Genomic DNA, 25,585 nt, shown 5'->3' on the forward strand with positions numbered 1-25,585 from the left:
TATACCACAGAGAAATCGTTTTCCATTTTATTCCCAAAACATTAATACATATTATATTCAAATAGATTTTGATTATAAAACAATAACAGAACTGAGGATATATACAATGCCTATAGAAAGTCTACACCCCCTTTCAAAATTTTCACCTTTCATTGCCTTATGGTCTGGAATTAAATTGCATTAAATCAGACTTTTTCCACCTTTATTTACACATTGTACCCCACACCTTCCAAGTGAAAAACACATTCTACAAATTTCAGAAAATTTATTAAAAATACAAAACTAGATAATCTTGATTGGATAAGTGTACACCCCCTTATAATAGCAATTGTAAATTAGCTCAGGTGTAAACAATCACCTTCAAAATAACACACCAAGGTAATTGGCCTCCACCTGTGTTAAATTGTAATGATTCTGATTAATTCAAAATAACATCAGCTGGTCCCATAGGTTTCCTCTGCTGGGTAGTGCATTTCACAGCAAATCCGGCTGGTTTGGGGAGCAAGGGAGCAATGGAGCAAGGGAACAAGGGAAAGGTGCTTCGGTTTCCACCTGAGCAGCTTGTTCGCCTTGTTGTGTTTGTCCTGCGCATTTGTATTCCCCCCCACCCCCCTCATCTCATCTATGTATGCATTTTGGCTTTGTTTATCTGCGTTTTCGTTCGTCTCTCCTTCCTGCTTTCTCCCAGCCTTCCTCCTGTTTGGGGGGCGTTGCACTCTCCTCAGCTTCCCGTCACTCCCTCCCTTCCCCTCTCACCCCGAGTGGTGTCCTCCGCCCTCCCTAGAACCCCGGTATGGCGAGCAGGCGCCATAATTGTGTCCGGTTTCGGTTGGTTGCAGTGGATTGCAGTGTGCCAGCTCGCCAAAAATTCGGTCGAGATGTTTTTTTGGGTGTGCTGGGGTTCAAGGTTGCTGACTTTTTCTGCCTGATCTCCCTCGCCCGTGGTTTCGACGTGTTCTTCCAGACAAGGCAGGGACTTGTCAAGTTCTGGCGCCGGTGGGCTACCGCTCAGTCTGCTGGGAAACTGGCAGATTGGGTGGTCGAGGCTCTCTCAGAAACCCAGGAGAGAGTCGTGACCGCCCACCTGTACAGCGAAGGCGTGAGTGACTATGATGTCAAAGTTTGGCTCAGTCGCTATGCGGACTTCCGAGGCCAAGTATGGCTCGTCCGGGACGGCCTCGGTATTTGGACCGGGACTCGGCAGTTCCGGTTAAAGCTGCGGACGAGGGAGGATGGTACGCCTTGGTACGGTCACCCACATCCCCAATGGGATTATGGTTGGGATGGACTGAGGGCGTCTTTTACGCGGGACAGCCGAAATTATGCCGCCGATGCGGTCAACTTGGTCACTTGATTAATGGGTGTACAGTGAACATCTGCACTCGGTGTGGCGAGTTGGGACATTTGAGGGAGCGTTGCACCCAAGTGGTGCGGTGCAACCTCTGTGGTGCGTCGGGGCACACTTTCCGCTCCTGCCCGCAGAGTTACGCTAGCAGGATGGGAAGGGTGTCCTTGGGTGGGAAGGGTGTCCCCTGCCCGGTGTTTGTATGTATGTCTGCATTTGAGTGTACTCTCATGGAGCTATTTGTGTCAGAGGACCCAGGTCGCCAGCTGGCGCTGGATTTTTTGGGGTTTTTTCTGGGGCTGTCCATCGCGCAGTTGGAAGGGCGGTCCCTCCCGCTGTCTCGGCCTTTTTCTGGGTCATGTCCGGGACATTTTCAGATGTTTGAGGGGTTCGCCCGGGAGCAGGGCCTGTTGACCTGTCGGCCCATCGGTTGGCAGTTGTCGCAGGTCCTGGATCACTTGCGCCCAAGGGGGGTGCTGCGGGAGGTGCATATCCTTCGTGGAAGCCCTCTCGCAGAACGTACAGTGAGAAAGGTTTGGGAGAACGTTTCGGCTCGCTGTCTCGCCAACGACCAGAAGGACGTCGCGTGGCAAGCCGCCCATGAGTGTCTTCCGGTCTGGGCGTTTCGGTTCCAGAGGGACCTGAACGTGTCGGTCCAGTGTCTCCGACCCCGATGCACAGGGGACGAAACTGTCACGCATGTCCTTTGGGACTGCCCTGTCGCCGAGGGGGTCTGGTCACTTGCGGCTGGCCTCCTCGAATGCTATGTGCCTTGGCTGGTGATGGTTAGACGTGACGTCTTTGTGTTCAGTGGGCTCCTACCACAACCAGTGCCTGGCCGCAAGTGGAGGCACGTCTGGAGAACGGTCTCCGTGACGCCCGGGAGCAGGACCTGTTGACCTGTCGGCCCATCGGTTGGCAGTTGTCGCAGGTCCTGGATTCACTTGCACCCAAGGGAGGTGCTGTGGGAGGTGCGTATCCTTCGCGGAAGCCCTCTCGCAGAACGTACGGCGAGAAAGGTTTGGGAGAACGTTTCGGCTCGCTGTCTCGCCAATGACCAGAAGGACATCGCGTGGCAAGCCACCCATGAGTGTCTTCCGGTCCGGGTGTTTCGGTTCCAGAGGGACCTGAACGTGTCGGTCCAGTGTCTCCGACCCCGATGCACAGGGGACGCAACTGTCACGCATGTCCTTTGGGACTGCCCTGTCGCTGAGGGGGTCTGGTCGCTTGTGGCTGGCCTCCTCGAATGCTATGTGCCTTGGCTGGTGATGGTTAGACGTGACGTCTTTGTGTTCAGCGGGCTCCTACCACAACCAGTGCCTGGCTGCAAGTGGAGGCACGCCTGGAGAACGGTCTGTACAATCAAGGCCATCTTGTGGCGAGCGAGAACCAGAGGTTTCCATACCAGGTTATGGTTGGATCCTGGGCAGATATGGGGCATGGCCCTATCCTGCCTCCAAAGGTACAGGCTAGGCGACAGCCTGCGGGCGACGGGGCGGGGTGCTGGCCGTAACGATGCGTCAGGTGTGTCGTAAAGCCCTCCCTGGAGCGGAGAATATGGCCGGGCTTTTCCGTGATGAAGGGGGGTGGGGGGCATCCCGCGGGAGGTTACTTCCAAATGTGCGGGTGGCAGTCATGTGCAGCCGTAGTCCCTGACTGAGCTTGCCGCCCGGGCTTGGAAAGGCTGGGGGTGCTCCGGCAGGTGTGCTTGCGGGCCCTGTCGGGCGGTGATTCTCATTGGGACACTCACGCCTCGGGGGCAGCTCGGAGCCGGTGCTTTCCTTGTGGTGCATCTTACGGGTGGGCACTCCCGGGCACGGCCTGGGGAGGGTGGGGGCAGTTGGGTTTCCTTTTGTTTGATCTTGATTTTGCCTTGGTTTGATTTTTATTTTCTTTCATTATTATTTCCAGCGATAGGTCGAGCCCTCAAAGTGTTTGCGGCTGCATGTTCCCGGCTGCGGTTAGCAGCCGGTTGTTGATTTTGGTATGTAAAGGAAAAAAGGCCCCTTGATTCTTGTTGTTTTAAGGTGGCCCTTTCTTGGTTGTTTTGGGGAGGTGGGAGGGGGGATAGGGTCTTCTTTCCTTTCTCCCTCCCCTTTGGTTAGTTAGAGTTAGGTGTCTGTTGCCTGGGGTGGGAGAGGGTTTTTTGGGGGGTTTGGGGATAGGGATGATGGACTTTGGTTTTAACGATTAATGGTTTTTTGAGTTTGATTTTATTTTAATCTTTGTCTTTGAACTTTGTTTTCTTTCGTTTCTTGATCTTTGCTTTGCTTTGCTTTCTCTTTGAATTCTTATTTATTGTTTGATTTCTTGGCTTTTCATTTCCTGGGTTTTTGATTGATTGTTTTATTGAGTGGGTTTTGTGTTTTTTTAAACCTTTTTTGTAAAAAAAAAAAAAGAGGCTTCGGCCATAAAACCGGCTGGTTTGGGGAGCAAGGGAGCAAGGGAGCAAGGTAAATGTGCTTCGGTTTCCACCTGAGCAGCTTGTTCGCCTTGTTGTGTTTGTCCTGCGCATTTTATTCCCCTCCCCCCCATCTCATCTATGTATTTATATTATGCATTTTGTCTTGGTTTATCCTGCGTTTTTGTTCGTCTCTCCTTCCTGCTTTCTCCCAGCCTTCCTCCTGTTTGGGGGGCGTTGCGCTCTCCTCAGCTTCCCGTCACTCCCTCCCTTCCCCTCTCAACCCGAGTGTTGTCCTCCGCCCTCCCTAGAACCCCGGTATGGCGAGCAGGCGCCATAATTGTGTCCGGTTTCGGTTTTTAAAGGAGTGCAGTGTGCCGGCTCGAGAACAATTCGGTCGGGATGTTTTGTTGGGTGTGCTGGGGTTCAAGGCTGTTGACTTTTTCTGCCTGATCTCTCTCGCCCGTGGTTTCGACGTGTCCTTCCATACAGGGCATGGACTTGTCGGGTTCTGGCGCCGGTGGGCTACCGCTCAGTCTGCTGGGAAACTGGCAGATTGGGCGGTCGAGGCTCTCTCAGAAACCCAGGAGAGAGTCGTGACCGTCCACCTGTACAACGAAGGCGTAAGTGACTATGATGTCAAAGTTTGGCTGAGTCGCTACGCGGACATCCGAGGCCAAGTACGGCTCGTCCGGGACGGCCTCGGTGTTTGGACCGGGACTCGGCAGTTCCGGGTAAAACTGAAAATTGTTGTGCATTTGCAAGAGGTGAAGTTTGTTTGCAGAAATACTTATGATGCAAATGCAATGAACTGAACTATCAACAACAGAGAGATTCGACAAACGAGGGAACGTTTTTTTTACAACCAGATTCTTCCAGGACGGTGTATGCCTTAGGTAGGTCATGGAAGAGTGGACATCCAAATTAGTAAATTGAAGACCATTTTCATTGTCCTATGAGAAGGACAAAAACAGAGGATTGTGGAAGTCCTTGTTCACGGACTTCCTTATTACTGAGAGATTAATAATGTCCCTGTGAGTGAGGACATGTATTTCTATTATACTTTTTCTCTTTGTTTATCCTGCGTTTTCGTTTGTCTCTCCCTTCTTGCTTTTCCCTGGCCTTCCTCCTGTTTGGTGGCCTTGTCTTCCAGGCAGCCTCATGCTTCCCCACTACCACTTCCCTCCATCCCTCTCCCCACCCGTCATTCCCCGTGTTGTCCTCCACATCTCCCCAGGACTCTGACCTGGCGAGCAGGCGCCTTAACTGTGCCCGGGTTAAATTTGTGAAAAATTGACCCATTCCACCAGGTGAGGTGTTCGGTCGGCCGGTTTTGTTGGACACGTTGGAGTTAAAGGCTGAGGATTTTTATTGCCTCATCTCCTTGTCCCGTGGGTTTGATGTGTGTCTCTCGTCTCTTCGAAGACTTGCCGAGTTCTGGGTGAGGTGGACTGCTGCCCGGTCAGCTGGATCTCTGGCTGATTGGGTGGTTGAGGCTCTCTCTGATCATGAGGGTAGTGACGGTCCACGGCATTGTAGCCCCTACAATGAGAGTGTGAGTAATTACGATGTGCAGTATTGGTCGTCTCGATATGTTGATGTTAAAAGCCCACCACGGTACATCCAAAATGGTTTGGGTATATGGACCGGAGCTCGGCAGTATCACGTTAAATTCCGGGTCAAGGATGATGGCACTGGCAATCACATTCCTAATGGGATTGTAATCGGGATGGACCGTGGGAAAGTGTTTTACACGGGTCAGCCGAATGTATGCCGCAGGTACAGACAACTGGACCACTTTGTATCTGCGTGTAAAGAACTGCTTTGCTCGCAGCATGGCCAGTTGGGACATTTGAGGGAGCCCTGCACCTCTGATGTTTGGTTTAACCTTTGCAGTGCCATGGGGCGCACCTTCTGCTCCTGCCCGCAGAGCTAAGCGAACAAGATGTGTGTCTGCGGGTGGGGGTGGGGTGTCGACCCCAGGACGAGTGGAAGGGCAGTGGCTGGTGTGCCTGTTCCCTCTCCCCCCGCAGGGAAGGAGAGTAGGAGGAGGAAGGCAGGAGAAAAGGTGGTGGCCGCTGCGGTCCCCGTGGTGGCAGGGGTTTCAGGGTTGTCCTCCCGCCCCAGTGCATGAAGAGCCAAATGAGGAGGATAACGTGTCCTCCTCAGACTATGAAGACATGGACTCAGGGAGCTGGGAGATGAAGAAACGCAGGAGGGGCTGCAATAAGGGGAAGGCCCTAGTGAAGGAAGGCCTCTGGTCCATTTATAATGGGAAACGCCTGAGGGTTATGGAGAAGGACCTCAAGGAGGCGAGAAAGAGCCGCCCCAACCCTCAAGTGACTTTGGAGGCGGAGATTGAAAAATGGCTGCATGAGTCTCCTCCCCGCCCTCGCCCCTATCCACTCCCAATTCCGCTCTCCGTGAGGACGCCACCCAGGTCCCAGCTCTGGGCCCCCTGTTGGGGGTGTGATGAGCGAGGGGATGGGGGGCTAAACGAGGGAAAAGGTTAACGTTGATTTTATTGGCTTGATCTATTGTTATTGACTTGTTTGTTTTGGATTGATTGTTTATTCATTTGTTTATTGTTCTTGATTTATTTGGTTTTGATTTCTAGTTTGATGTTTTGATGGTTTTTCTACCTTTTTTTTTTTTAACAAAAAGCTTCGGCCATTAAAACCATGAGCACCAAGGAGCTTTCAAAAGACCTTTGAGAGGAAGTTGTGGAAAGGCACAGATTAGGGGATGGGTATAAAAATATTTCAAAGGCCTTGAATATCCCTTGGAGCACAGTCAAGCCAATCATTAAGAAGTGGAAAGTGTATGGTACCACCAAGACCCTGCCTGGATCAGTCTGTCCCTCCAAACTGGATGGCCAAGAAAGGAGGAGCTGATCAGAGAGGCCACCAAGAGGTCAATGACAACTTGAAAAGAGCTACAGACCTTTATGGCAAAGGCAGGTCACTGTGTGCATGTGACAACAAGATCCCAAGTACTCCATAAGTCTGGTCTGTACAAGAAGGAATCCATTGCTCAAAAAAGCCCACCTTGTGTCCCGTATGAGGTATGCAAAAAAACACTCTGGATATTCTGAAGCCATGTGGCAAAAACCTTGTGGTCTGATGAAACCAAAATGGAACTTTTTGGCCTAAATGCAAAATGTTATGTTTGGTGCAAACACAACACATCACCCAAAGAACACCATCCCTACTGTGAAGCATGGTGGTGGCAGCATCATGTTATGGGGATGCTACGCATCAGCAGGGACTGGGGCAGTTGTCAGGATAGAAGGGAAAATGGATGGAGCAAAATGCAGAAACTCCGAGAAGAAAACCTGCTGCCCTCTGCAAGAAAGCTGAAATTGGGACGGAAGTTCACCTTTCAGCATGACGACGACCTGAAGCACACAGCCAAAGCTACACTGGAGGGGTTCAGGAACAAAAAGATAAATGTCCTTGAGTGGCCCAGTCAGAGCCTCACCTAAATCCAATCAAAAATCTGTGGCATGACTTGAAGATCGCTGTCCATCAACGCTCCCCATGCAACTTGACTGAGCTTGAACAGTTTTGTACAAAGGAATGGTCAAATATTGCTCAATCAAGGTGTGCAAAGTTGGGAGAGACCTACCCAAACAGACTCACACCTGTAATTGCTGTCAAAGGTGTTTCCACCAAGTATTAACTCGGGGGGATGGACACTTATCCAACCAAGATATTCTAATTTTGTATTTTTATGAATTTTCTGAAATTTGTAGAATGTTTTTCACTTGGAAGTTGTGGGTTACGATGTGTAAATAAAGGTGGAAAAGTCTGGTTTAATGCAACTTAATTCCAGGCTATAAGGTAACAAATGGTGAAATTTTGAAGGGAGTGTCGACTTTCTATCGTCATTGTATCTAAGTACTGCACACAGTATTAACATGTTCATCAGTGTGAAAAATATAGCGCAGGCATGATGGGCCAAATGGCCTATTCCGCCGCCAATTCCTTGCATGTACTATTTTTTATATTTGATCATGAAAATATTTGGGGGGTTTTTGAGCTTCCTGGAAGGCACTATCCTCGACTTTGGAACAGAAAGGAGGGAAGGACATGCAAGGGGTTCTAAATAAACCGATGATCCATCGTTTCCAAACGATATTGGTTTGGGTAAAAACCCTTTACATCCCAATGTAGTTTCCTTACACACACACACACACACACACACACACACACACACACACACACACACACACACACACACACACACACACACACACACACACACACACACACACACACACACGCACACACACACACACGACTGTAATGAGAGATGCTCAGGCGTTATATGATTGTAATGAGAGAAGTTCATGAGTTATATGATTGTAATGAGAGAAGTTCATGAGTTATATGATTGTAATCAGAGATGCTCATGAGTTATATGATTGTAATCAGAGATGCTCATGAGTTATATGATTGTAATGAGAGATGCTCATGAGTTATTTGATTGTAATGAGAGAAGTTCATGAGTTATATGATTGTAATCAGAGATGCTCAGGCGTTATATGATTGTAATGAGAGAAGTTCATGAGTTATATGATTGTAATCAGATGTTCATGAGTTATTTGATTGTAATCAGAGATGCTCGTGAGTTATATGATTGTAATCAGAGATGCTCGTGAGTTATTTGATTGTAATCAGAGATGCTCGTGAGTTATATGATTGTAATCAGAGATGTTCATGAGTTATATGATTGTAATCAGAGATGCTCAGGCGTTATATGATTGTAATGAGAGAAGTTCATGAGTTATATGATTGTAATCAGATGTTCATGAGTTATTTGATTGTAATCAGAGATGCTCGTGAGTTATATGATTGTAATCAGAGATGCTCGTGAGTTATATGATTGTAATCAGAGATGCTCATGAGTTGTATGATTGTAATCAGAGATGCTCTTGAGTTATATGATTGTAATGAGAGATGCTCATGAGTTATTTGATTGTAATCAGAGATGTTCATGAGTTATATGATTGTAATCAGAGATGCTCATGAGTTATTTGATTGTAATCAGAGATGTTAATGAGTTATATGATTGTAATCAGATGTTCATGAGTTATTTGATTGTAATCAGAGATGCTCGTGAGTTATATGATTGTAATCAGAGATGCTCGTGAGTTATATGATTGTAATCAGAGATGCTCATGAGTTGTATGATTGTAATCAGAGATGCTCTTGAGTTATATGATTGTAATGAGAGATGCTCATGAGTTATTTGATTGTAATCAGATGCTCGTGAGTTATATGATTGTAATCAGAGATGCTCATGAGTTATATGATTGTAATCAGAGATGCTCATGAGTTATATGATTGTAATCAGAGATGCTCATGAGTTATATGATTGTAATCAGAGATGCTCATGAGTTATATGATTGTAATGAGAGAAGTTCATGAGTTATTTGATTGTAATCAGAGATGCTCGTGAGTTGTTTTTTTATTGTAATGAGAGATGTTCATGAGTTATTTGATTGTAATCAGAGATGTTCATGAGGTATTTGATTGTAATCAGAGATGTTCATGAATTATATGATTGTAATGAGATGTTCATGAGTTATTTGATTGTAATCAGAGATGCTCATGAGTTATATGATTGTAATCAGAGATGTTCATGAATTATATGATTGTAATCAGAGATGCTCGTGAGTTTTTTGATTGTAATGAGAGATGTTCATGAGTTATTTGATTGTAATGAGAGATGTTCATGAGTTATTTGATTGTAATCAGAGATGCTCATAAGTTATACGATTGTAATCAGAGATGCTCGTGAGTTATTTGATTGTAATCAGATGTTCATGAGAGAATGATTGTAATGAGAGATGCTTATGAGTTATTTGATTGTAATGAGAGATGTTCATGAGTTATTTGATTGTAATCAGAGATGTTCATGAGTTATTTGATTGTAATGAGAGATGCTTATGAGTTATTTGATTGTAATGAGAGATGTTCATGAGTTATTTGATTGTAATGAGAGATGCTTATGAGTTATTTGATTGTAATCAGAGATGTTCATGAGTTATTTGATTGTAATGAGAGATGCTTATGAGTTATTTGATTGTAATGAGAGATGTTCATGAGTTATTTGATTGTAATCAGAGATGTTCATGAGTTATTTGAATGTAATGAGAGATGTTCATGAGTTATATGATTGTAATCAGAGATGCTTATGAGTTATTTGATTGTAATGAGAGATGTTCATGAGTTATTTGATTGTAATCAGAGATGTTCATGAGAATGATTGTAATATGGTATAATATAGTATTTCGGAGTGATGCCTCAATGTTTTCATGTTGATGTGTAAATCAAAGATGTATAATACTTGCTGTTCTTTTTTCAGGACAGTAACCTTTGACCTCTTACTGTACTGACAGTGAATTGAATTCTAATAATTATTTTTCAATGACTTATCTCGTATCATTTTCTTTCAAACAAAACATTTGAGGAGCTCAGCGAAGCCACGCACCCTCCTTTTTTTTCTGGCAAGTACTCGTGAAGACGCCATATCTGGCCGAGTGAGGTACATGTGCAACTATACGGACATGTTTAAGCTCATACAACACTGAGGGGGCAGAAAAATCCATGTTTTTGGCATGGAGCATACGTTTAGTCCCAGTTGTGGGGAGGAGGTTTGAAGGAGGTATTCATAGTGCATGCTTGCATCCACATTTTGATCATCGGGATAATCCAGGATTCCAGTACTTGGCAGGAGCACGAGCATGGCTCGAGATGATTCACAAAGATGGGAAGTTGTTCCTCTGGAAGGTGGCATGTAACCAAGCTCTCCTTGATGACAAAACGCCACGTCCATTTTTGCCAAAAACACATTTCACCACGAGGAGCCTCGTTTGGAGGGCACGTCGACGGAGGCACAGGCTTGTGCAGAAATGTGATGCACAGCAGCATCAGCTTCATAGCACAAACTCGAGCAGAGCTTCAGCTCCTATGAGGTTGAGGGAGAGGCAGTTGCTGGCTCTGCGGACCAGGCTGCTCTCCAGAGTCGCCGCACCTTTGGCGGCCGCATGGCCGCAGTTGACCATCTCCATGACCTGGTGCGGCCACCCGAACGTGAGACTCTGCGACACGTCTGGACCGAGCAATGCAAGGAGGCCCGGAGAGGTTCTGTCACCGTGCTGGAACCTAATGTCGTCCAGACTCTGGCTGTGCCGGTCAATGGAATCCCGCACCTTGCAGGTGCGCCGCAGTAGAGCCTGCAGAAATAAATAGACAAACAACTACAGATACATTCAAAGTACACCGCCCCCATTCCAAATAATTAAATATCCTACAGCTCATTGAGGCTGCATTGGGAGGGAGAGGTGTACACTAATTGATTGATTAATTGTAAAATTAAAATCAATAAAAGATTATCACAAAATATTTTCTTAATCAATTGGCTAATAGCATAACTAAACCACTAGTGCTTCATCCGAAGATGTATCCTTAAGAAATTTAATTAAATAAGTCATTAATAAAAAATTAAATAATTAATTGATTAATCAATAAATAATTAATCGATTAATCAATAAATAATTAATCGATTGAATGATTAATCAATAAATCAAAAATATCATTGATAGCCACATCACTTGGTCACTGTCATGTCCAAATATTATCTTCCGAGCTCAAAAGGTGCCTGAGATATTGGCCAAATGAGAAGGAAAATAAAGAAATGATTAATAATGAAAATAAATAAATAATAATCATGAAAAAATTTAATTATCAATCAATTCGGTCACAGAACACATAAACCACCACCATTTCATCAGAATCTGTAACTGAATTTTTTTTTTTATAGTAATTAATCGAATAATTAAATAACTAATGGATTAATTGATTAATTGATTAATCAATAAATCAAAAATATCCTCGATAGCCACATCACTTGGTCACTCATGTCCAAATATTAGCTTCCGAGCTCAAAAGGTGGCTGAGATATTGGCCAAATGAGAGAAAATAAATAAATGATTAATAATGAAAATAAATAAATAATAATCATTTAAAAAATTAAATTATTAATCAATTCGGTCAAAGAACACATAAACCACCACCATTTCATCAGAATCGAACTTAAAATAAAAAATTTTTTAGTCATTAATCGAATAATTAAATAATTAATCGATTAATTGCTTAATTAATAAATCAAAAATATCCTTTGCAGCCAAATCACCTGGTCATTGGCATGTCCAAATATCAGCTTCCTAACTCAAAAGGTGCCTGAGTTAATATAGTCAGGCAGATAGGTGTAACAATTGCGGGTTTATACGTACAAGCATGAAATTTGGCACAGTCATAGATAATAGTCTAATGAATAATTCCAGATATGGACCCACCGCGAAAATAGTCCTATGGTAGCCGTGGCGGCCATTTTACAAAATGGCCGCTTTTAGTCTAGTGGCTAGATAGGGGTCTCGTGCACCCCCCCCGAAATATACTTCTCATTGGTGTCTATAGATAGGAAAAAATGTGTAGAAAAATCTCAAGCCAGGGACAAACGTGGGAAAGGCATTCGAAGGAGAGTTGACGGATCCACTGTTCTTCCAGGAAATTGGCAGCAGCTCCTGAGAATTGATGCAAACAAAACAGAACTGTTTGCCTTCTTGACAAAACACATCACACATCTTGTATCAGATAAGCAGATAGTCACCACGGACGGTTCAGATGTGACGTGCATTCCCGCACGCGACACCAGTCATCTTGCCCCATGTGACCATGAGGAGGCTGATACACGAATGATGATACATCTCGCGGATGCAGTCCGTGATGGATTTCAGAAAATTCTTCTGCGTACGGTGGATACAGATATAGTGGTATTGGCTGTGGCAGCAACAACCAAACTCAAAATCCAGGAGCTTTGGGTGGCCTTTGGGACAGGCCAGCACTTCAGGTATATTCCAGCACATGAAATTGCAGCATTCCTCGGACCAGATAAGTCACAGGCCCTCCCGATGTTCCATGCATACACAGGGTGTGACACAGTCTCCTCATTTAATACACGGGGCAAGAATACAGCCTGGGATACCTGGAAAGTATTTGACGAATTGACGCCAGCGTTAGTTCATCTCTCCACGGGGACAGCAGACATCTCTGATGACGTTGTGGCAGTGCTCGAGCGGTTCACCATTCTTCTCTACGATCGCACCAGCAATCTCGTCAACATAGACGAAGCTCGACAGGCACTCTTCACGAAGAAAGGACAAGCCATGCAAGCTATTCCCCCTACCAGAGGAGCCCTGGTACAACAAATCAAGAGGGCTGTGTACACGGGTGGCCACTGCTGGGGAAACATGCTCAAGGTTGTTATGGATCTGCCCTCACCTGGGGATTGGGGATGGATCGATCCCCACAACTGGAAACCCCTGTGGTCCATGCTTCCTGAAGCCAGCATTTCATCAAGGGAGCTGATTTGTTGTAAATGCAAAAAGGGTTGCAAGGGACGATGCAAGTGCAAACAAGCTAGTTTGAAATGTACCGCTTTGTGCCAGTGTGGTGGAGAAAATTGTGACGTATAAACAAGATCAAACTGGAACTATCTAGTAATATAAGTTACCGTTACAGTGCTTGGTGGGTTAATTGACATTGCTGGCAACACAAATGCAAATTGTGGTCATTTGGAGAATACAATTATGGCATATATGTGTATCTAGAGTCATTTCATTAGAACATAAAGAAGCATTTGTGTCGTCCGGTAAAAAATAATCGCGGTCAAAACGGCCATTTTGTAAAATGGCCGCCATGGCTACCATAGGACGTTTTCGCGGTGGGTCCATATCTGGAATTATTCATTAGATTATTATCTATGACTGTGCCAAATTTCATGCTTGTACGTCTAAACCCACAATTCTTATGATGGATACACCTATCTGCCTGACTAATGGTCAGAAGAGAAAGGAAATTTGATTAATTAAATAAGTACTTAATTAATCGCTAATAATTAAATAACTCCTCAATTAATTAATCAAAAAACAAAAAATAATTGTTTTTGACAAAGGACTTGCTCACTATTGTGCCGAAATTTCAGCTTCCTAGCTCAAAGTATGACTGAGATATCGGCCGGACAACCAAGAAAGCAAGAAAACAAACAACCAGAGTGAAAACTGAGTACTCCCTTTCAGCGTGCGTCACTGCCGAGCCCCCTTCGGTGCCCGGCAATGACGATTTGCAATGCCTGGAGATGGCATAGGAAAGGTGCGGTGTACAATAATTTCACTCAATATTATTACAACTATTGTTATTAATCGTGTAAACTGACTTGTGAGATCTAGAACAGTAATATCGTTTTTTTTCGCTGTTGCTTTCAATACCTGCTGCCCACATTTTGGCTGTGTTGCTTTGTATGTAAATTATCAGGTAAAGGGAATCATTTAAAGGTTGTCTGTGGTGTCCCAATGCTTTTCGTAATGCAGTGTCAGAGCAGGAGATATATTTTTAATATAAACCCGAGGCTCATGTAGGAGCTACAAAAAAGAATGGATCAGGACATAACAGAACAAATCTACAACGGTACTCGGTAGAGCACATACCTCCGCCAGGCTGAAAAGTTTGCTTTTTGCATCCCACCGATAGGCCGGATCTGGATTCGGACCTGAACCAAATTTTTAGTGGGCTGTTCTTGTCACCTAACCAACCCATCCCCCAAGTTTCGTCATAACTCATCCATAATCCATTCTATCCATATAATCAATTCATCCATCTCATCCATCGGAGATCTCACAAGATCTTTGTCGGCAAGGTCACGTCTTTTCGAAACTGTCCATGCGCTCACACTTTCGAAGTTAAGTAATTTTTCACAATTGTGTTTTTGTCAAAACTGTATCTATCTTTCGGTGTGTGTACCCATAGTGTGTCTTTAGTCAGATTCTCGGTGTTAATTTTTCATACCTATATACAAAATCGTCGGTTAATTCGTGTTGCGTATTTTGAGGCTGAGTAGGCTACCGTGTCCGACCTTGAGGCTTTGTTTTTCTCTCAGTGGTCCGTCGATTGTGCTGCAATTACTTTCGTTCTCTGTTTTTGTCCCAGTTTTTCACCCCATACTTCCTTGTTTAAAATCTCAACTCAAAAAAATAAAAAATAAAAATAATATATATATATATATATATATATATATATATATATATATATATACTGTATATATATATATATATATATATATATATATATATATATATATATATATATATATATATATATATATATATTTCCTTCTCTGTTCTTATTCATTGCTCTTATTTGTTCGTTCGTTCTTCGATCACGTGTTTCACCCCCATTTCCATTTTCCATTTCCCCAGATAGTTTTCACTGCTCAATTTTAAAATGTTTAAACTTTCCCCTGAAGAACTGTATTCTGTCATATATTATAACACCTTTTTCTTCTTCTTCTATGAAAGGATGCTTTCGACTTTCTCACCAAAACTATTCATTCCAAAAAAAAAATCCATCTCTTACAGTTCCTCTTTTCTACATTCCCAAAACTCTCCTGCACTCCACCCCTCCTTCAGCGTCCTCAAACGTATTTTTGACTCGAAGGTCACAAGAAACTCATTTTGCAATAAATGTTCGTTTCCCATTAATCGTACACTTTCTAAAATCCAATCTCACCCCTCCCCTCCAAATCTTCCCCATCACCCCTCCCCTCCAAAACTTCTCCATCACCCCTCCCCTCCAAAACTTCCCCATCACCCCTCCCCTCCAAATCTACCCCCTTGCCCCTCCCTTCCAAATCTTCCCCGTCACCCATCTTTCAAATCTTCGCCCTTGCCCCTCCCCTTCAAATCTTCCCCATCACCCATCCCTTTCAAATCTTCCCCCTTGCCCTTCCCCTCCAAATCTTCCCTCCAAAACTTCCCCATCTCCCCTCCCCTCCAAATCTACCCCCGTGCCCCTCCCCTCCAAATCTTCCCCATCACCCATCTCTTTCAAATCTTCCCCCTTGCCCCTCCCCTCCAAATCTTCCCCATCAACCATCCCTTTCAAATCTCCCCCCTTGCCCCTTCCCTCCTAAACTCCCCCCACACCCCTCCCCTCCGAGACTCTCCCTCGCTCCTCCCCTCCTAGACTCCCCTCTCACCCCTCCTCAAAGCGTCTTCCCTGCTTCTTCCCCCTTCCAACTTTCACCTTCATCTCCCCCAACCTTCTGCCTCGCTCTTCCCCCTCCTCAAATAACACCTCACTGTGCCTCACCCAATCACCATCAAATATTTTGTCTGCCCCATTCTTCCCTTTCTCCGAGCTATTCTGAAATCTCTGACACACCTTCAACAGCTCTCCCTACCACTTCCTCCTCTTCCACATCTTACCCTACCCCCCCCCCCCCACTGTTCTGTATCCGATGCTCCCCCTTCCTCTTCATTAACGGTATGGACCTCAAACATCCGGGGCCTTCGCTCAAACTTGACTGATCTCTCCATACAGGTTGCTTCTGACAAACCAGACGTGATCTGCTTAACATAAACTTTCCTCCTTCATGATGTCTCTGATTCCTTGGTATCTCTCCCAGGTTACTCCCTCCTCCGGTATGATAGACCTGAGCCTCGTCCTGGAGGTGGGGTTGCTATCTTCATTAAAAAAACTCTTCCTCACTCGCCTTGCACACTGTAATGTAATTTTAGTAACGTTTTGTCACGTAATATTTTGTAATGTAATGTTGGTAATGTTTTGTAATGCAGGTAAAGTTTTTTAATGTAATGTTGGTAAAGTTTTTTAAATGTAATGTTGGTAAAGTTTTTTAATGTAATGTTGGTAAAGTTTTTTAATGTAATGTTGGTAAAGTTTTTTAAATGTAATGTTGGTAAAGTTTTTTAATGTAATGTTGGTAAAGTTTTTTAATGTAATGTTGGTAAAGTTTTTTAATGTAATGTTGGTAAAGTTTTTTAATGTAATGTTGGTAAAGTTTTTTAAATGTAATGTTGGTAAAGTTTTTTAATGTAATGTTGGTAAAGTTTTTTAATGTATTGTTGGCAAAGTTTTTTTAATGCAATGTTGGTAAAGTTTTGTAATGTAATGTTGGTAAAGTTTTTTAATGTAATGTTGGTAAAGTTTTTTAATGTAATGTTGGTAAAGTTTTTTAATGTAATGTTGGTAAAGTTTTTTAAATGTAATGTTGGTAAAGTTTTTTAATGTAATGTTGGTAAAGTTTTTTTAATGTAATGTTGGTAAAGTTTTTTAATGTAATGTTGGTCAAGTTTTTTAATGTAATGTTGGTAAAGTTTTTAAATGTAATGTTGGTAAAGTTTTTTAATGTAATGTTGGTAAAGTTTTTTTTAATGTAATGTTGGTAATGTTTTTTTAATGTAATGTTGGTAAAGTTTTTTAATGTAATGTTGGTAAAGTTTTTTTAATGTAATGTTGGTAAAGTTTTTTAATGCAATGTTGGTAAAGTTTTGTAATGTAATGTCAGTAAAGGTTTGTAATGTAATGTCAGTAAAGTTTTTTAATGTAATGTTGGTAAAGTTTTTTAATGTAATGTTGGTAAAGTTTTTTAATGTAATGTTGGTAAAGTTTTTAAATGTAATGTTGGTAAAGTTTTTTAATGTAATGTTGGTAAAGTTTTGTAATGTAATGTCAGTAAAGTTTTTTAATGTAATGTTGGTAAAGTTTTTTAATGTAATGTTGGTAAAGTTTTTTAATGTAATGTTGGTAAAGTTTTTTTTATGTAATGTTGGTAAAGTTTTTTAATGTAATGTTGGTAAAGTTTTTTAATGTATTGTTGGTAAAGTTTTTTAATGTATTGTTGGTAAAGTTTTTTAATGTAATGTTGGTAAAGTTTTTTAATGTATTGTTGGTAAAGTTTTTTAATGTAATGTTGGTAAAGTTTTTTAATGTAATGTTGGTAAAGTTTTTTAATGTATTGTTGGTAAAGTTTTTTAATGTAATGTTGGTAAAGTTTTTTAATGTAATGTTGGTAAAGTTTTTTAATGTATTGTTGGTAAAGTTTTTTAATGTAATGTTGGTAAAGTTTTTTAATGTATTGTTGGTAAAGTTTTTTAATGTATTGTTGGTAAAGTTTTTTAATGTAATGTTGGTAAAGTTTTTTAATGTAATGTTGGTAAAGTTTTTTTTATGTAATGTTGGTAAAGTTTTTTAATGTAATGTTGGTAAAGTTTTTTAATGTATTGTTGGTAAAGTTTTTTAATGTATTGTTGGTAAAGTTTTTTAATGTATTGTTGGTAAAGTTTTTTAATGTATTGTTGGTAAAGTTTTTTAATGTAATGTTGGTAAAGTTTTTTAATGTATTGTTGGTGAAGTTTTTTTAATGTAATGTTGGTAAAGTTTTTTTAATGTAATGTTGGTAAAGTTTTTTAATGTAATGTTGGTAAAGTTTTTAAATGTAATGTTGGTAAAGTTTTTTAATGTATTGTTGGTAAAGTTTTTTAATGTATTGTTGGTAAAGTTTTTTAATGTAATGTTGGTAAAGTTTTTTTAATGTAATGTTGGTAAAGTTTTTTAATGTAATGTTGGTAAAGTTTTTTAATGTAATGTTGGTAAAGTTTTTTTAATGTAATGTTGGTAAAGTTTTTTATGTAATGTTGGTAAAGTTTTTTAATGTAATGTTGGTAAAGTTTTTTAATGTAATGTTGGTAAAGTTTTTTAATGTAATGTTGGTAAAGTTTTTTAATGTAATGTTGGTAAAGTTTTTTTTATGTAATGTTGGTAAAGTTTTTTAATGTAATGTTGGTAAAGTTTTTTAATGTAATGTTGGTAAAGTTTTTTAATGTAATGTTGGTAAAGTTTTTTAATGTATTGTTGGTAAAGTTTTTTAATGTAATGTTGGTAAAGTTTTTTAATGTAATGTTGGTAAAGTTTTTTAATGTAATGTTGGTAAAGTTTTTTAATGTAATGTTGGTAAAGTTTTTTAATGTAATGTTGGTAAAGTTTTTTTAATGCAATGTTGGTAAAGTTTTTTTAATGTAATGTTGGTAAAGTTTTTTAATGTAATGTTGGTAAAGTTTTTTAATGTAATGTTGGTAAAGTTTTTTTTATGTAATGTTGGTAAAGTTTTTTAATGTAATGTTGGTAAAGTTTTTTAATGTAATGTTGGTAAAGTTTTTTAATGTAATGTTGGTAAAGTTTTTTAATGTAATGTTGGTAAAGTTTTTTAATGTAATGTTGGTAAAGTTTTTTAATGTAATGTTGGTAAAGTTTTTTAATGTAATGTTGGTAAAGTTTTGTAATGTAATGTCAGTAAAGGTTTGTAATGTAATGTTATTGTTATGAAATTTACATAACATACTCCCTGCAATAGTTTGGGCTCCTCACTAATGATTCCGAATTCCTTTCACCAACACTGCAGTGATGGAATGAAAATGTTAAAGCATGCCTGCGTGTGTCCACCTTGACCCAAATTGCTCGAAATGTTTATTGTTTTGGGAACGAAGAAGCCAGACACACCCTTTGTGGGCGAGTATCCGAGCATGGAAAACGTACGGCTCGGCTCCAAGATCATGTTTGGCTGAAAGTGCCGGGGTAGGAATGACCACCCACAATGATATTGCAAACATTGAAGGGGTGGAGAAGGGATATGGGAGGAAGACCCGGAAAAGGGTACAGATAAAAACTTGAAACGTGTTTTTGAGCGTGTAGACATTTAAGATGTACGCACAATTAGATTATTACAGATTATATCCTTAACTCATTGCATATGCTTAAGGTTTATCCATGACCACAGGTTGTGTGTGGGGGGGGAGTCATGGCATTGTCTGCAGGTCAGCATTATGAATCCTCCATTTATATTGTATCCAATAGGACCGATTGCTGATGATCAAGTGGTGCCGACAGCCAATTCCTCCACCCCAGGTTTATATGAAAAAGCTGGCGATATGTGTGGTTTCAATGTGAACCCAAATCCTGATGTTGAACTACAACATCCCCTGCTAAACGAAGTGGATCACATTCTCCTTTGCTCGACCTTCATGAAATTTCAAAGAAGACCACCCTGCTTGTTTAGATGGTCGGATGATCAGCAGAACATCCCGGCTGAGATGATGTCCTTCGCAGATACAGTACAGCTCCTTCAAGGTTCTACCATCGATAATGGACACACCAGATTTCCCAAAGTCGACCATGGACTGTGACCATTGGAGAGAGAAAAGCAGCGATAACTGTTTTCTCTACAATGAAGGTTTTCGCTTTTTGGTGGAATATTTCAGGAGATTGATGTGGGGGCCGGGGGTGTCAGAGCATGCATGGTTATACTTGGGGGAGAAGAGGGAACATGTGTGGGCTACACTTGCGGGTTGGAAGGGGGGCAGTCAGAGCATTATAGGTTACATCTGGGGTAGAGGTTGGAGCATGTGGGCTACACTTGGGGAATTCAAACTTCCACCATTTTTGCAAACGTAATAATCATCTGGACCCTTCTGAATAAATGACGTCACGCATTCTCATCTACGTTGCCTCAATATGCCAATTGTATGTTATTCTTAAATGGTGTGGAACAAATCCCATCGTGTGGAACCAGATACTATTTGCCTTTTAAAAACATCAGATCAATTCATCTCCATCAGTGTTCTTCAGTAGGTCAGCCAATTACGCACTTTGATTAGCTTGGTGATCTTGGTAACCTCGTGTATGTCAATGGATGTACCTGTGCACCAGATATTACATGATGGTTGAAAGGTGTCCGTAAAATGTACAATTTTTACGGACATTGTTCAACCATCACGGCATAGAGCGGGTCGAGTCGAGTACCTGGGGCAAGTTGTCCATACTTGGTCCCAACACCCGCATATTTTTCTCTTCTGTGGGAGATGGTGGAACTGCAGGACAGACCACACCAGAACTTGAGTGGAGAGCTTTCAGGCTGTCATTTTGATGTCCATTAACAATACATGCTTTATATGATGAATGCATGTCACTGGTTGAGGATCTCGGCATTAAACCCGGGTGTACACCAGACAGCGTTCCCATACAAATTCGACTTGTATCGGACAGTATATGCAGGGGCAGCTAATGGCTGCCAACAGGTGTATCAAAGGGCTCGTATTATGGAACAAACATTTTATTACAAGGTCAAATGCACAAACGAGCAGATAAAATCCAGGATGAATGGGACCATTTTCTCTAATATTCCTGGTATTTGGATTGAAGGTTTGCTGGAATCTTTCTATCCAGGAGGTATACATAGATAATGAAGAACATGTGTTCATAGCAAACAATCGCCGATACAATTATGGGCTACATTCGTTTAATGAAAATACGGCGACATTCAACATGCTGTTGGAAACATTTATTATCCCAATAATCTCTCATTTCCTGCCAATGCTGACTGTAAGGCATGTTGGCTTACTTTGGCTGTATGTGTTTCCATCAGCTGCAAAGAAGCAAGGACAAGTCTCGCTTTCGCAATCATTCATACTCACCTCGAGCTCTGTTTATAAAAAAAAAAAGAACAAAAAAATACCGAAGTCAGGAAATTTAGTGTTCAACATGTGCACACATGTACACACACACACACACACACACACACACACACACACACACACACACACACACACACACACACTCCTTGGTTCCTTATAACTCGTCTCCGAGTTGTATAATCCTGACCCGACTATATACTGTCATTCTGGTGTTTTGCAGGTTGGGCAATTTGTCAAGATGTGTGCAATTACTTGTCCCTCAGACTTTAAACTGGAATGGGGTTTGGCGTGAGAGAGCTGGGGTCCGTGAGGTGAGAGCTGGGGTCCGTGAGGTGAGAGCTGGGGTCCATGAGGTGAGAGCTGGGGTTTGCAAAGTGAGATCTGGGGTCCGTGAGGTGAGAGCTGGGGTCCGGGAGGTGAGAGCTGGGGTCCGGGCGGTGAGAGCTGGGGTCCGTGAGGTGAGAGCTGGGGTCCGTGAGGTGAGAGCTGGGGTCCGTGAGGTGAGAGCTGGGGTCCGTGAGGTGAGAGCTGGGGTCCGTGAGGTGAGAGCTGGGGTTCGGGACGTGAGAGCTGGGGTTCGAGGTGAGAGCTGGGGTCCGGGAGGTGCAAGCTGAGGCAGTCAGCACATAATTCTAAAAGCATCTTCCACGCATCATGCATAAAGCAGCTATAAGTGTGGCATGAACCATCCCCCACCAGGCGATTCAACATTCGTTTTGTGGGCATATACGTTGTTTTAGGGACCTTTGTCGACATTTGTGGCACTGTGCTTCCCGTATTCAATTTTTCGTGAGCATATTCGACGTTTTTCACGGGTTTTTTATCCTCCCTTATGAATCACAAAATACGCATATTACGTCACTTGGTCTCCAAGTGGTTCGAGTTGCCCTGATCACAAATGGCTTTAGTTATTAATCGTTTGTTAAAGTACAGATTTGGTTCGGGTCGATTAGCTTCTGCATGGAAAATTCCCAACATCCGGTGCGGTGACCGCTCGAACCACCATTTGGGTGTCAGGTGTGAGTGAGTACCAGCACATCGCTTAACTGGCTCAGACGTTCCAACAAAACCTCCACTCTCGACCTGCACCATTAAATTGTCTTTTTTTGTTTGTTTGTTTGTTTTTCTTCTTTTTTTTGAAAACTCCAGTCATGGACTATATAGTCTTCATCGAGACCAGGCCTTCAATGAAAGACCTGCATTGGTAGAAAAGTGAAGAAAGAGAGAATAGACAAAGAGCTTTTGAGAAAATCTGCTTTTTGAAAAGGGTAAGGTCATAAGTGTTTGGAAAAACATGGGACGGTAAAGAGTTCCAGAGTTTGGGAGTGGAGAGGAAGAAACAAACATCGTAACGACCCACCCTTGAGTTTCCAATGGCCACACAATAATCATGTGACGTAGTGGCTTGTGGAGTATTGCGTGGTCTCGCTAATTAATGGAGGTACACAAACAAGTAGCAAGTTCTTGGGAGCAGAAACCAAAGTAATATCTGTAGAAAAGAGAAAGAGAGCAAACTTTGCGATGTAATTCGAGCAGATCAAGTTTTGAGGTCCGATTGGTGGAGTTGATAAGTCGGATTACTTTGGATTCAATTCTGTCCAGTAAGTATGTGGAGCTAGACCCGCCCCAGATGTGAGAGCAGCAACTCCATACAAGGACGAATCAATCCTTCATATAGTTGAAGAAACTGTTCACAGGAGAAGAATCTTCAACATCTGAACATGACGACTTGTTTCTTCGATGTCGACTTAGCTATTTGTGTAATGTGTGGATTCCAGGATAAATTTGATGTTACGGCAATACCTAGTAGGTTTATTGAATCGCATGGTGTAATTGTGGAGCTTTCGAAGGAGATTGGAGAGTTGAGAGGAGTTTGACAGACAGAGATGGGAAGAAATTGAGTTTTAGAAGCATTAAACTTAATCCATACATTTAAACTTGATTCTTAATTTGTGTCCATACATTATTTCAATCGTGTTATGTATTGATTTTGTTTATTTATTTATTTTTGTCTCCAAAATGTACTAAAGTGAAGGTTAAGTTAAGTTAGATTGACCAATACTTTTCCCTGGCAATGCATCCCCCCATTATAACAGGCGAGCTGCCTTGATCGCTCCCCCAAAAAACATCCCCACCACCTACTGCATGTACCCTCCATAAGTATTGGTCACACTTGTTATTATTGCTATACACACAAGCAATTTGGGGGGCAGGGGGGGGCTGAACACAAAAAGTGCTATTGTTCTTCAATAGTAAAATATATATATGCACATAAATACCAAGAAATGAAAGATGACCTTCTGTACTTTTGCCTCATATTCATCTTTCTATCTCAAATCCAAATTTCCAGTAAAGAAATAATAACAAATTTGACTTTTAACTGTTGCAATACTTATGGAGGGCATTACATAATACATTGTGTCTAAATATCTCGGATAAATGATATGTTGCGTCTTTACTCCAGCTCGTCTTGTGTGCATGCATGACATTTTATCAATAAAGATGGACAGCATCAAATCCAAGTGCGAGATAGCACAAAGGCCATTGAGGATTCACTTTCATCAAATATGGGTGTGCGAGCTTCACCGGGTCTTGTCCTGGCATCGGCCTCGATTCCGGACGTGTGCGTGCTGGCTCGACTCACGGCCGAGTGGCCGGACCAGCGCTCGTGGCCGGGCGTTGACCGCCGCGTTCTGGCCGGCCCGCCGGTGTTTCCCGGGAGTGACCGCTGCTCCTCGAGCCGGTCCAGGTCCAAGTCGAGTGTGTCGCTGATGTAGGACTCACGGTAGCGAGACTTTTCTGCGAACGCCAGATTTTATATAACAACCTTCTAAGATCTTCTTCCGTGAAATATTACTGGATCAATGAAAATGACAGGTAATCATGAAACTCAAGCATGCAACAAGGTGTATTACAGGAGGTAGAGAAAACTTCAGTAATGCACAAAGCTGGCCTTTTCCTAGTCACTGTACAACAACAGGCATTTTAAGGCCATTTTCCCTGCTCGAGCGGGGTTAGCCTTTTCCTAGTCACTGTAATGAAACTTTATCTTTTCCCAATCTGTCCAGGATTTTTTTTGTTTTTTTTGTTTTTTTACACGCACGCATGCGCACACGCACGACAAAACTGAATTTGACGTTGAACAAACACAGCAATTGAGCTTGCAGGAAGTGATGTAATGCCCTTTGTATGACGTCACCATATTGATGGTGTCGCTTTTTTTCTCCAAACTTAGCAGTAGCAATTTAGGAGCAATTTCCTACTCCTGATGGATACCAACACACAGGATTTGTCCGTACTCTATCCTCTAAATGCTGAGCATCAAGCAAGGAAACAGCACATACAATTTTTTAAGTCTTTGGTCCGACTCGGCTGGGGTCAAGTTCAAACTGCTGACATCTCAGACTCGGAGGACGCGGCTGGGGCTGGGGTCTAACCATGCCACGTTCTCCCAATTATCAATGCATATTTGTTGCCTCCACCACTGAAGGTGGTTGGAGGTTATGTTCTCACCCCTGTCTGTCTGTCTTTCTTTTTTTCTTTTTCTTTTTCTTCTTTTTTTGTATACTGAATCGAGGCTCGTGATAGAGCTAACATTTATTTCACAAACAAATCAACCAGACAAACAAAATATACAAAAAGAGGGAGCGGAAGACAAGATGGGGAGAGAAGGGAAAGCACACAACCACAACATTTGAGAGCAGGGAGAAGTGTGGGAGGGAGAGGGCTTGGGGGCAGGAGGCGTGGGAAGGGGGGGGGGGGGGGGATCTCTCAAAGTTATGGATGGATACGGACAAAACTTTGTGGACAAGTTGGGTGTGTGACAAGGACGTATTAATTCGATTTTGGTGAAGATTTGTATCTGGATACTGTAATTTTAAGTGATTCTTCACAATTGAGCAATAGGCCCAAAAGTGATATATTGCACGATATTTCAAAACGTTATAGACGAGTTATGACGAAACTTGGTGGACGAGTTGGGTAGGTGACAAGACCAACCCTTTAGGATTTGGTCAAGATCCGGATGCGGAACGGGCCGGGCCATCAGTGGGATACAAAATGTAGCCTGTTCAGTCTGGTAGCGGTATGCGCTCCACCGAGTGCCGTTCTAGTTTATGCCAGTTTTTTGTACACAATTTGGATTTGATAGCCTGTTGAGCTTTTTATGTGCACTGGCAAACCCCAGAGTGGTCATTCTGAGCACGTGGTTGAGCTCCACGAGTCTGCTGTCTCCTCGTCTCGGCAAGTGCATGTAGAACATTTTGTGGATAGTTAACAGCTTCCTCATTTGGGTATCCATCTTGCTGATTTCTGATTCCGATGAATGTACCATACTGCAGCACTATGAGAATGCTGGTATGATGATCTGATGATCTGATTTATAAGTTTCATTTTGTTTCTTGGGGGAGAGATACTTTTTCAAAGTTAACCATATTCTGTGCAGGTA

General features: G+C 42.3%; 1 protein-coding gene across 6 annotated transcripts in view; it reads right to left on the bottom strand.

The window, feature by feature from the left end:
* Positions 1-25,585, bottom strand: part of LOC137412320 (FERM domain-containing protein 6) — a 125,953-nt gene that overhangs the window by 17,952 nt on the left and 82,416 nt on the right. For 3 of the 6 annotated variants that reach the window (XM_078784064.1, XM_078784065.1, XM_068097579.2), the window contains 4 exons: positions 23,725-23,937; positions 21,066-21,146; positions 20,468-20,535; positions 14-10,989 (listed from right to left, as the gene is read on the bottom strand). In XM_078784064.1, the coding sequence (XP_078640190.1) occupies positions 10,690-10,989; positions 20,468-20,535; positions 21,066-21,146; positions 23,725-23,937 (662 nt within the window). In that variant the 3' untranslated portion in view covers positions 14-10,689. Of the gene's footprint in view, positions 1-13; positions 10,990-20,467; positions 20,536-21,065; positions 21,147-23,724; positions 23,938-25,585 lie in introns of those variants that run through there. The other 3 variants (XR_010981469.2, XR_010981470.2, XM_068097580.2) reach the window with 2 other exon arrangements.

The sequence above is a fragment of the Myxine glutinosa genome, chromosome 9, assembly GCF_964187855.1.
Source record: "Myxine glutinosa chromosome 9, kmMyxGlut1.1, whole genome shotgun sequence".
Classification (NCBI taxonomy): Eukaryota; Metazoa; Chordata; class Myxini; order Myxiniformes; family Myxinidae; genus Myxine; species Myxine glutinosa.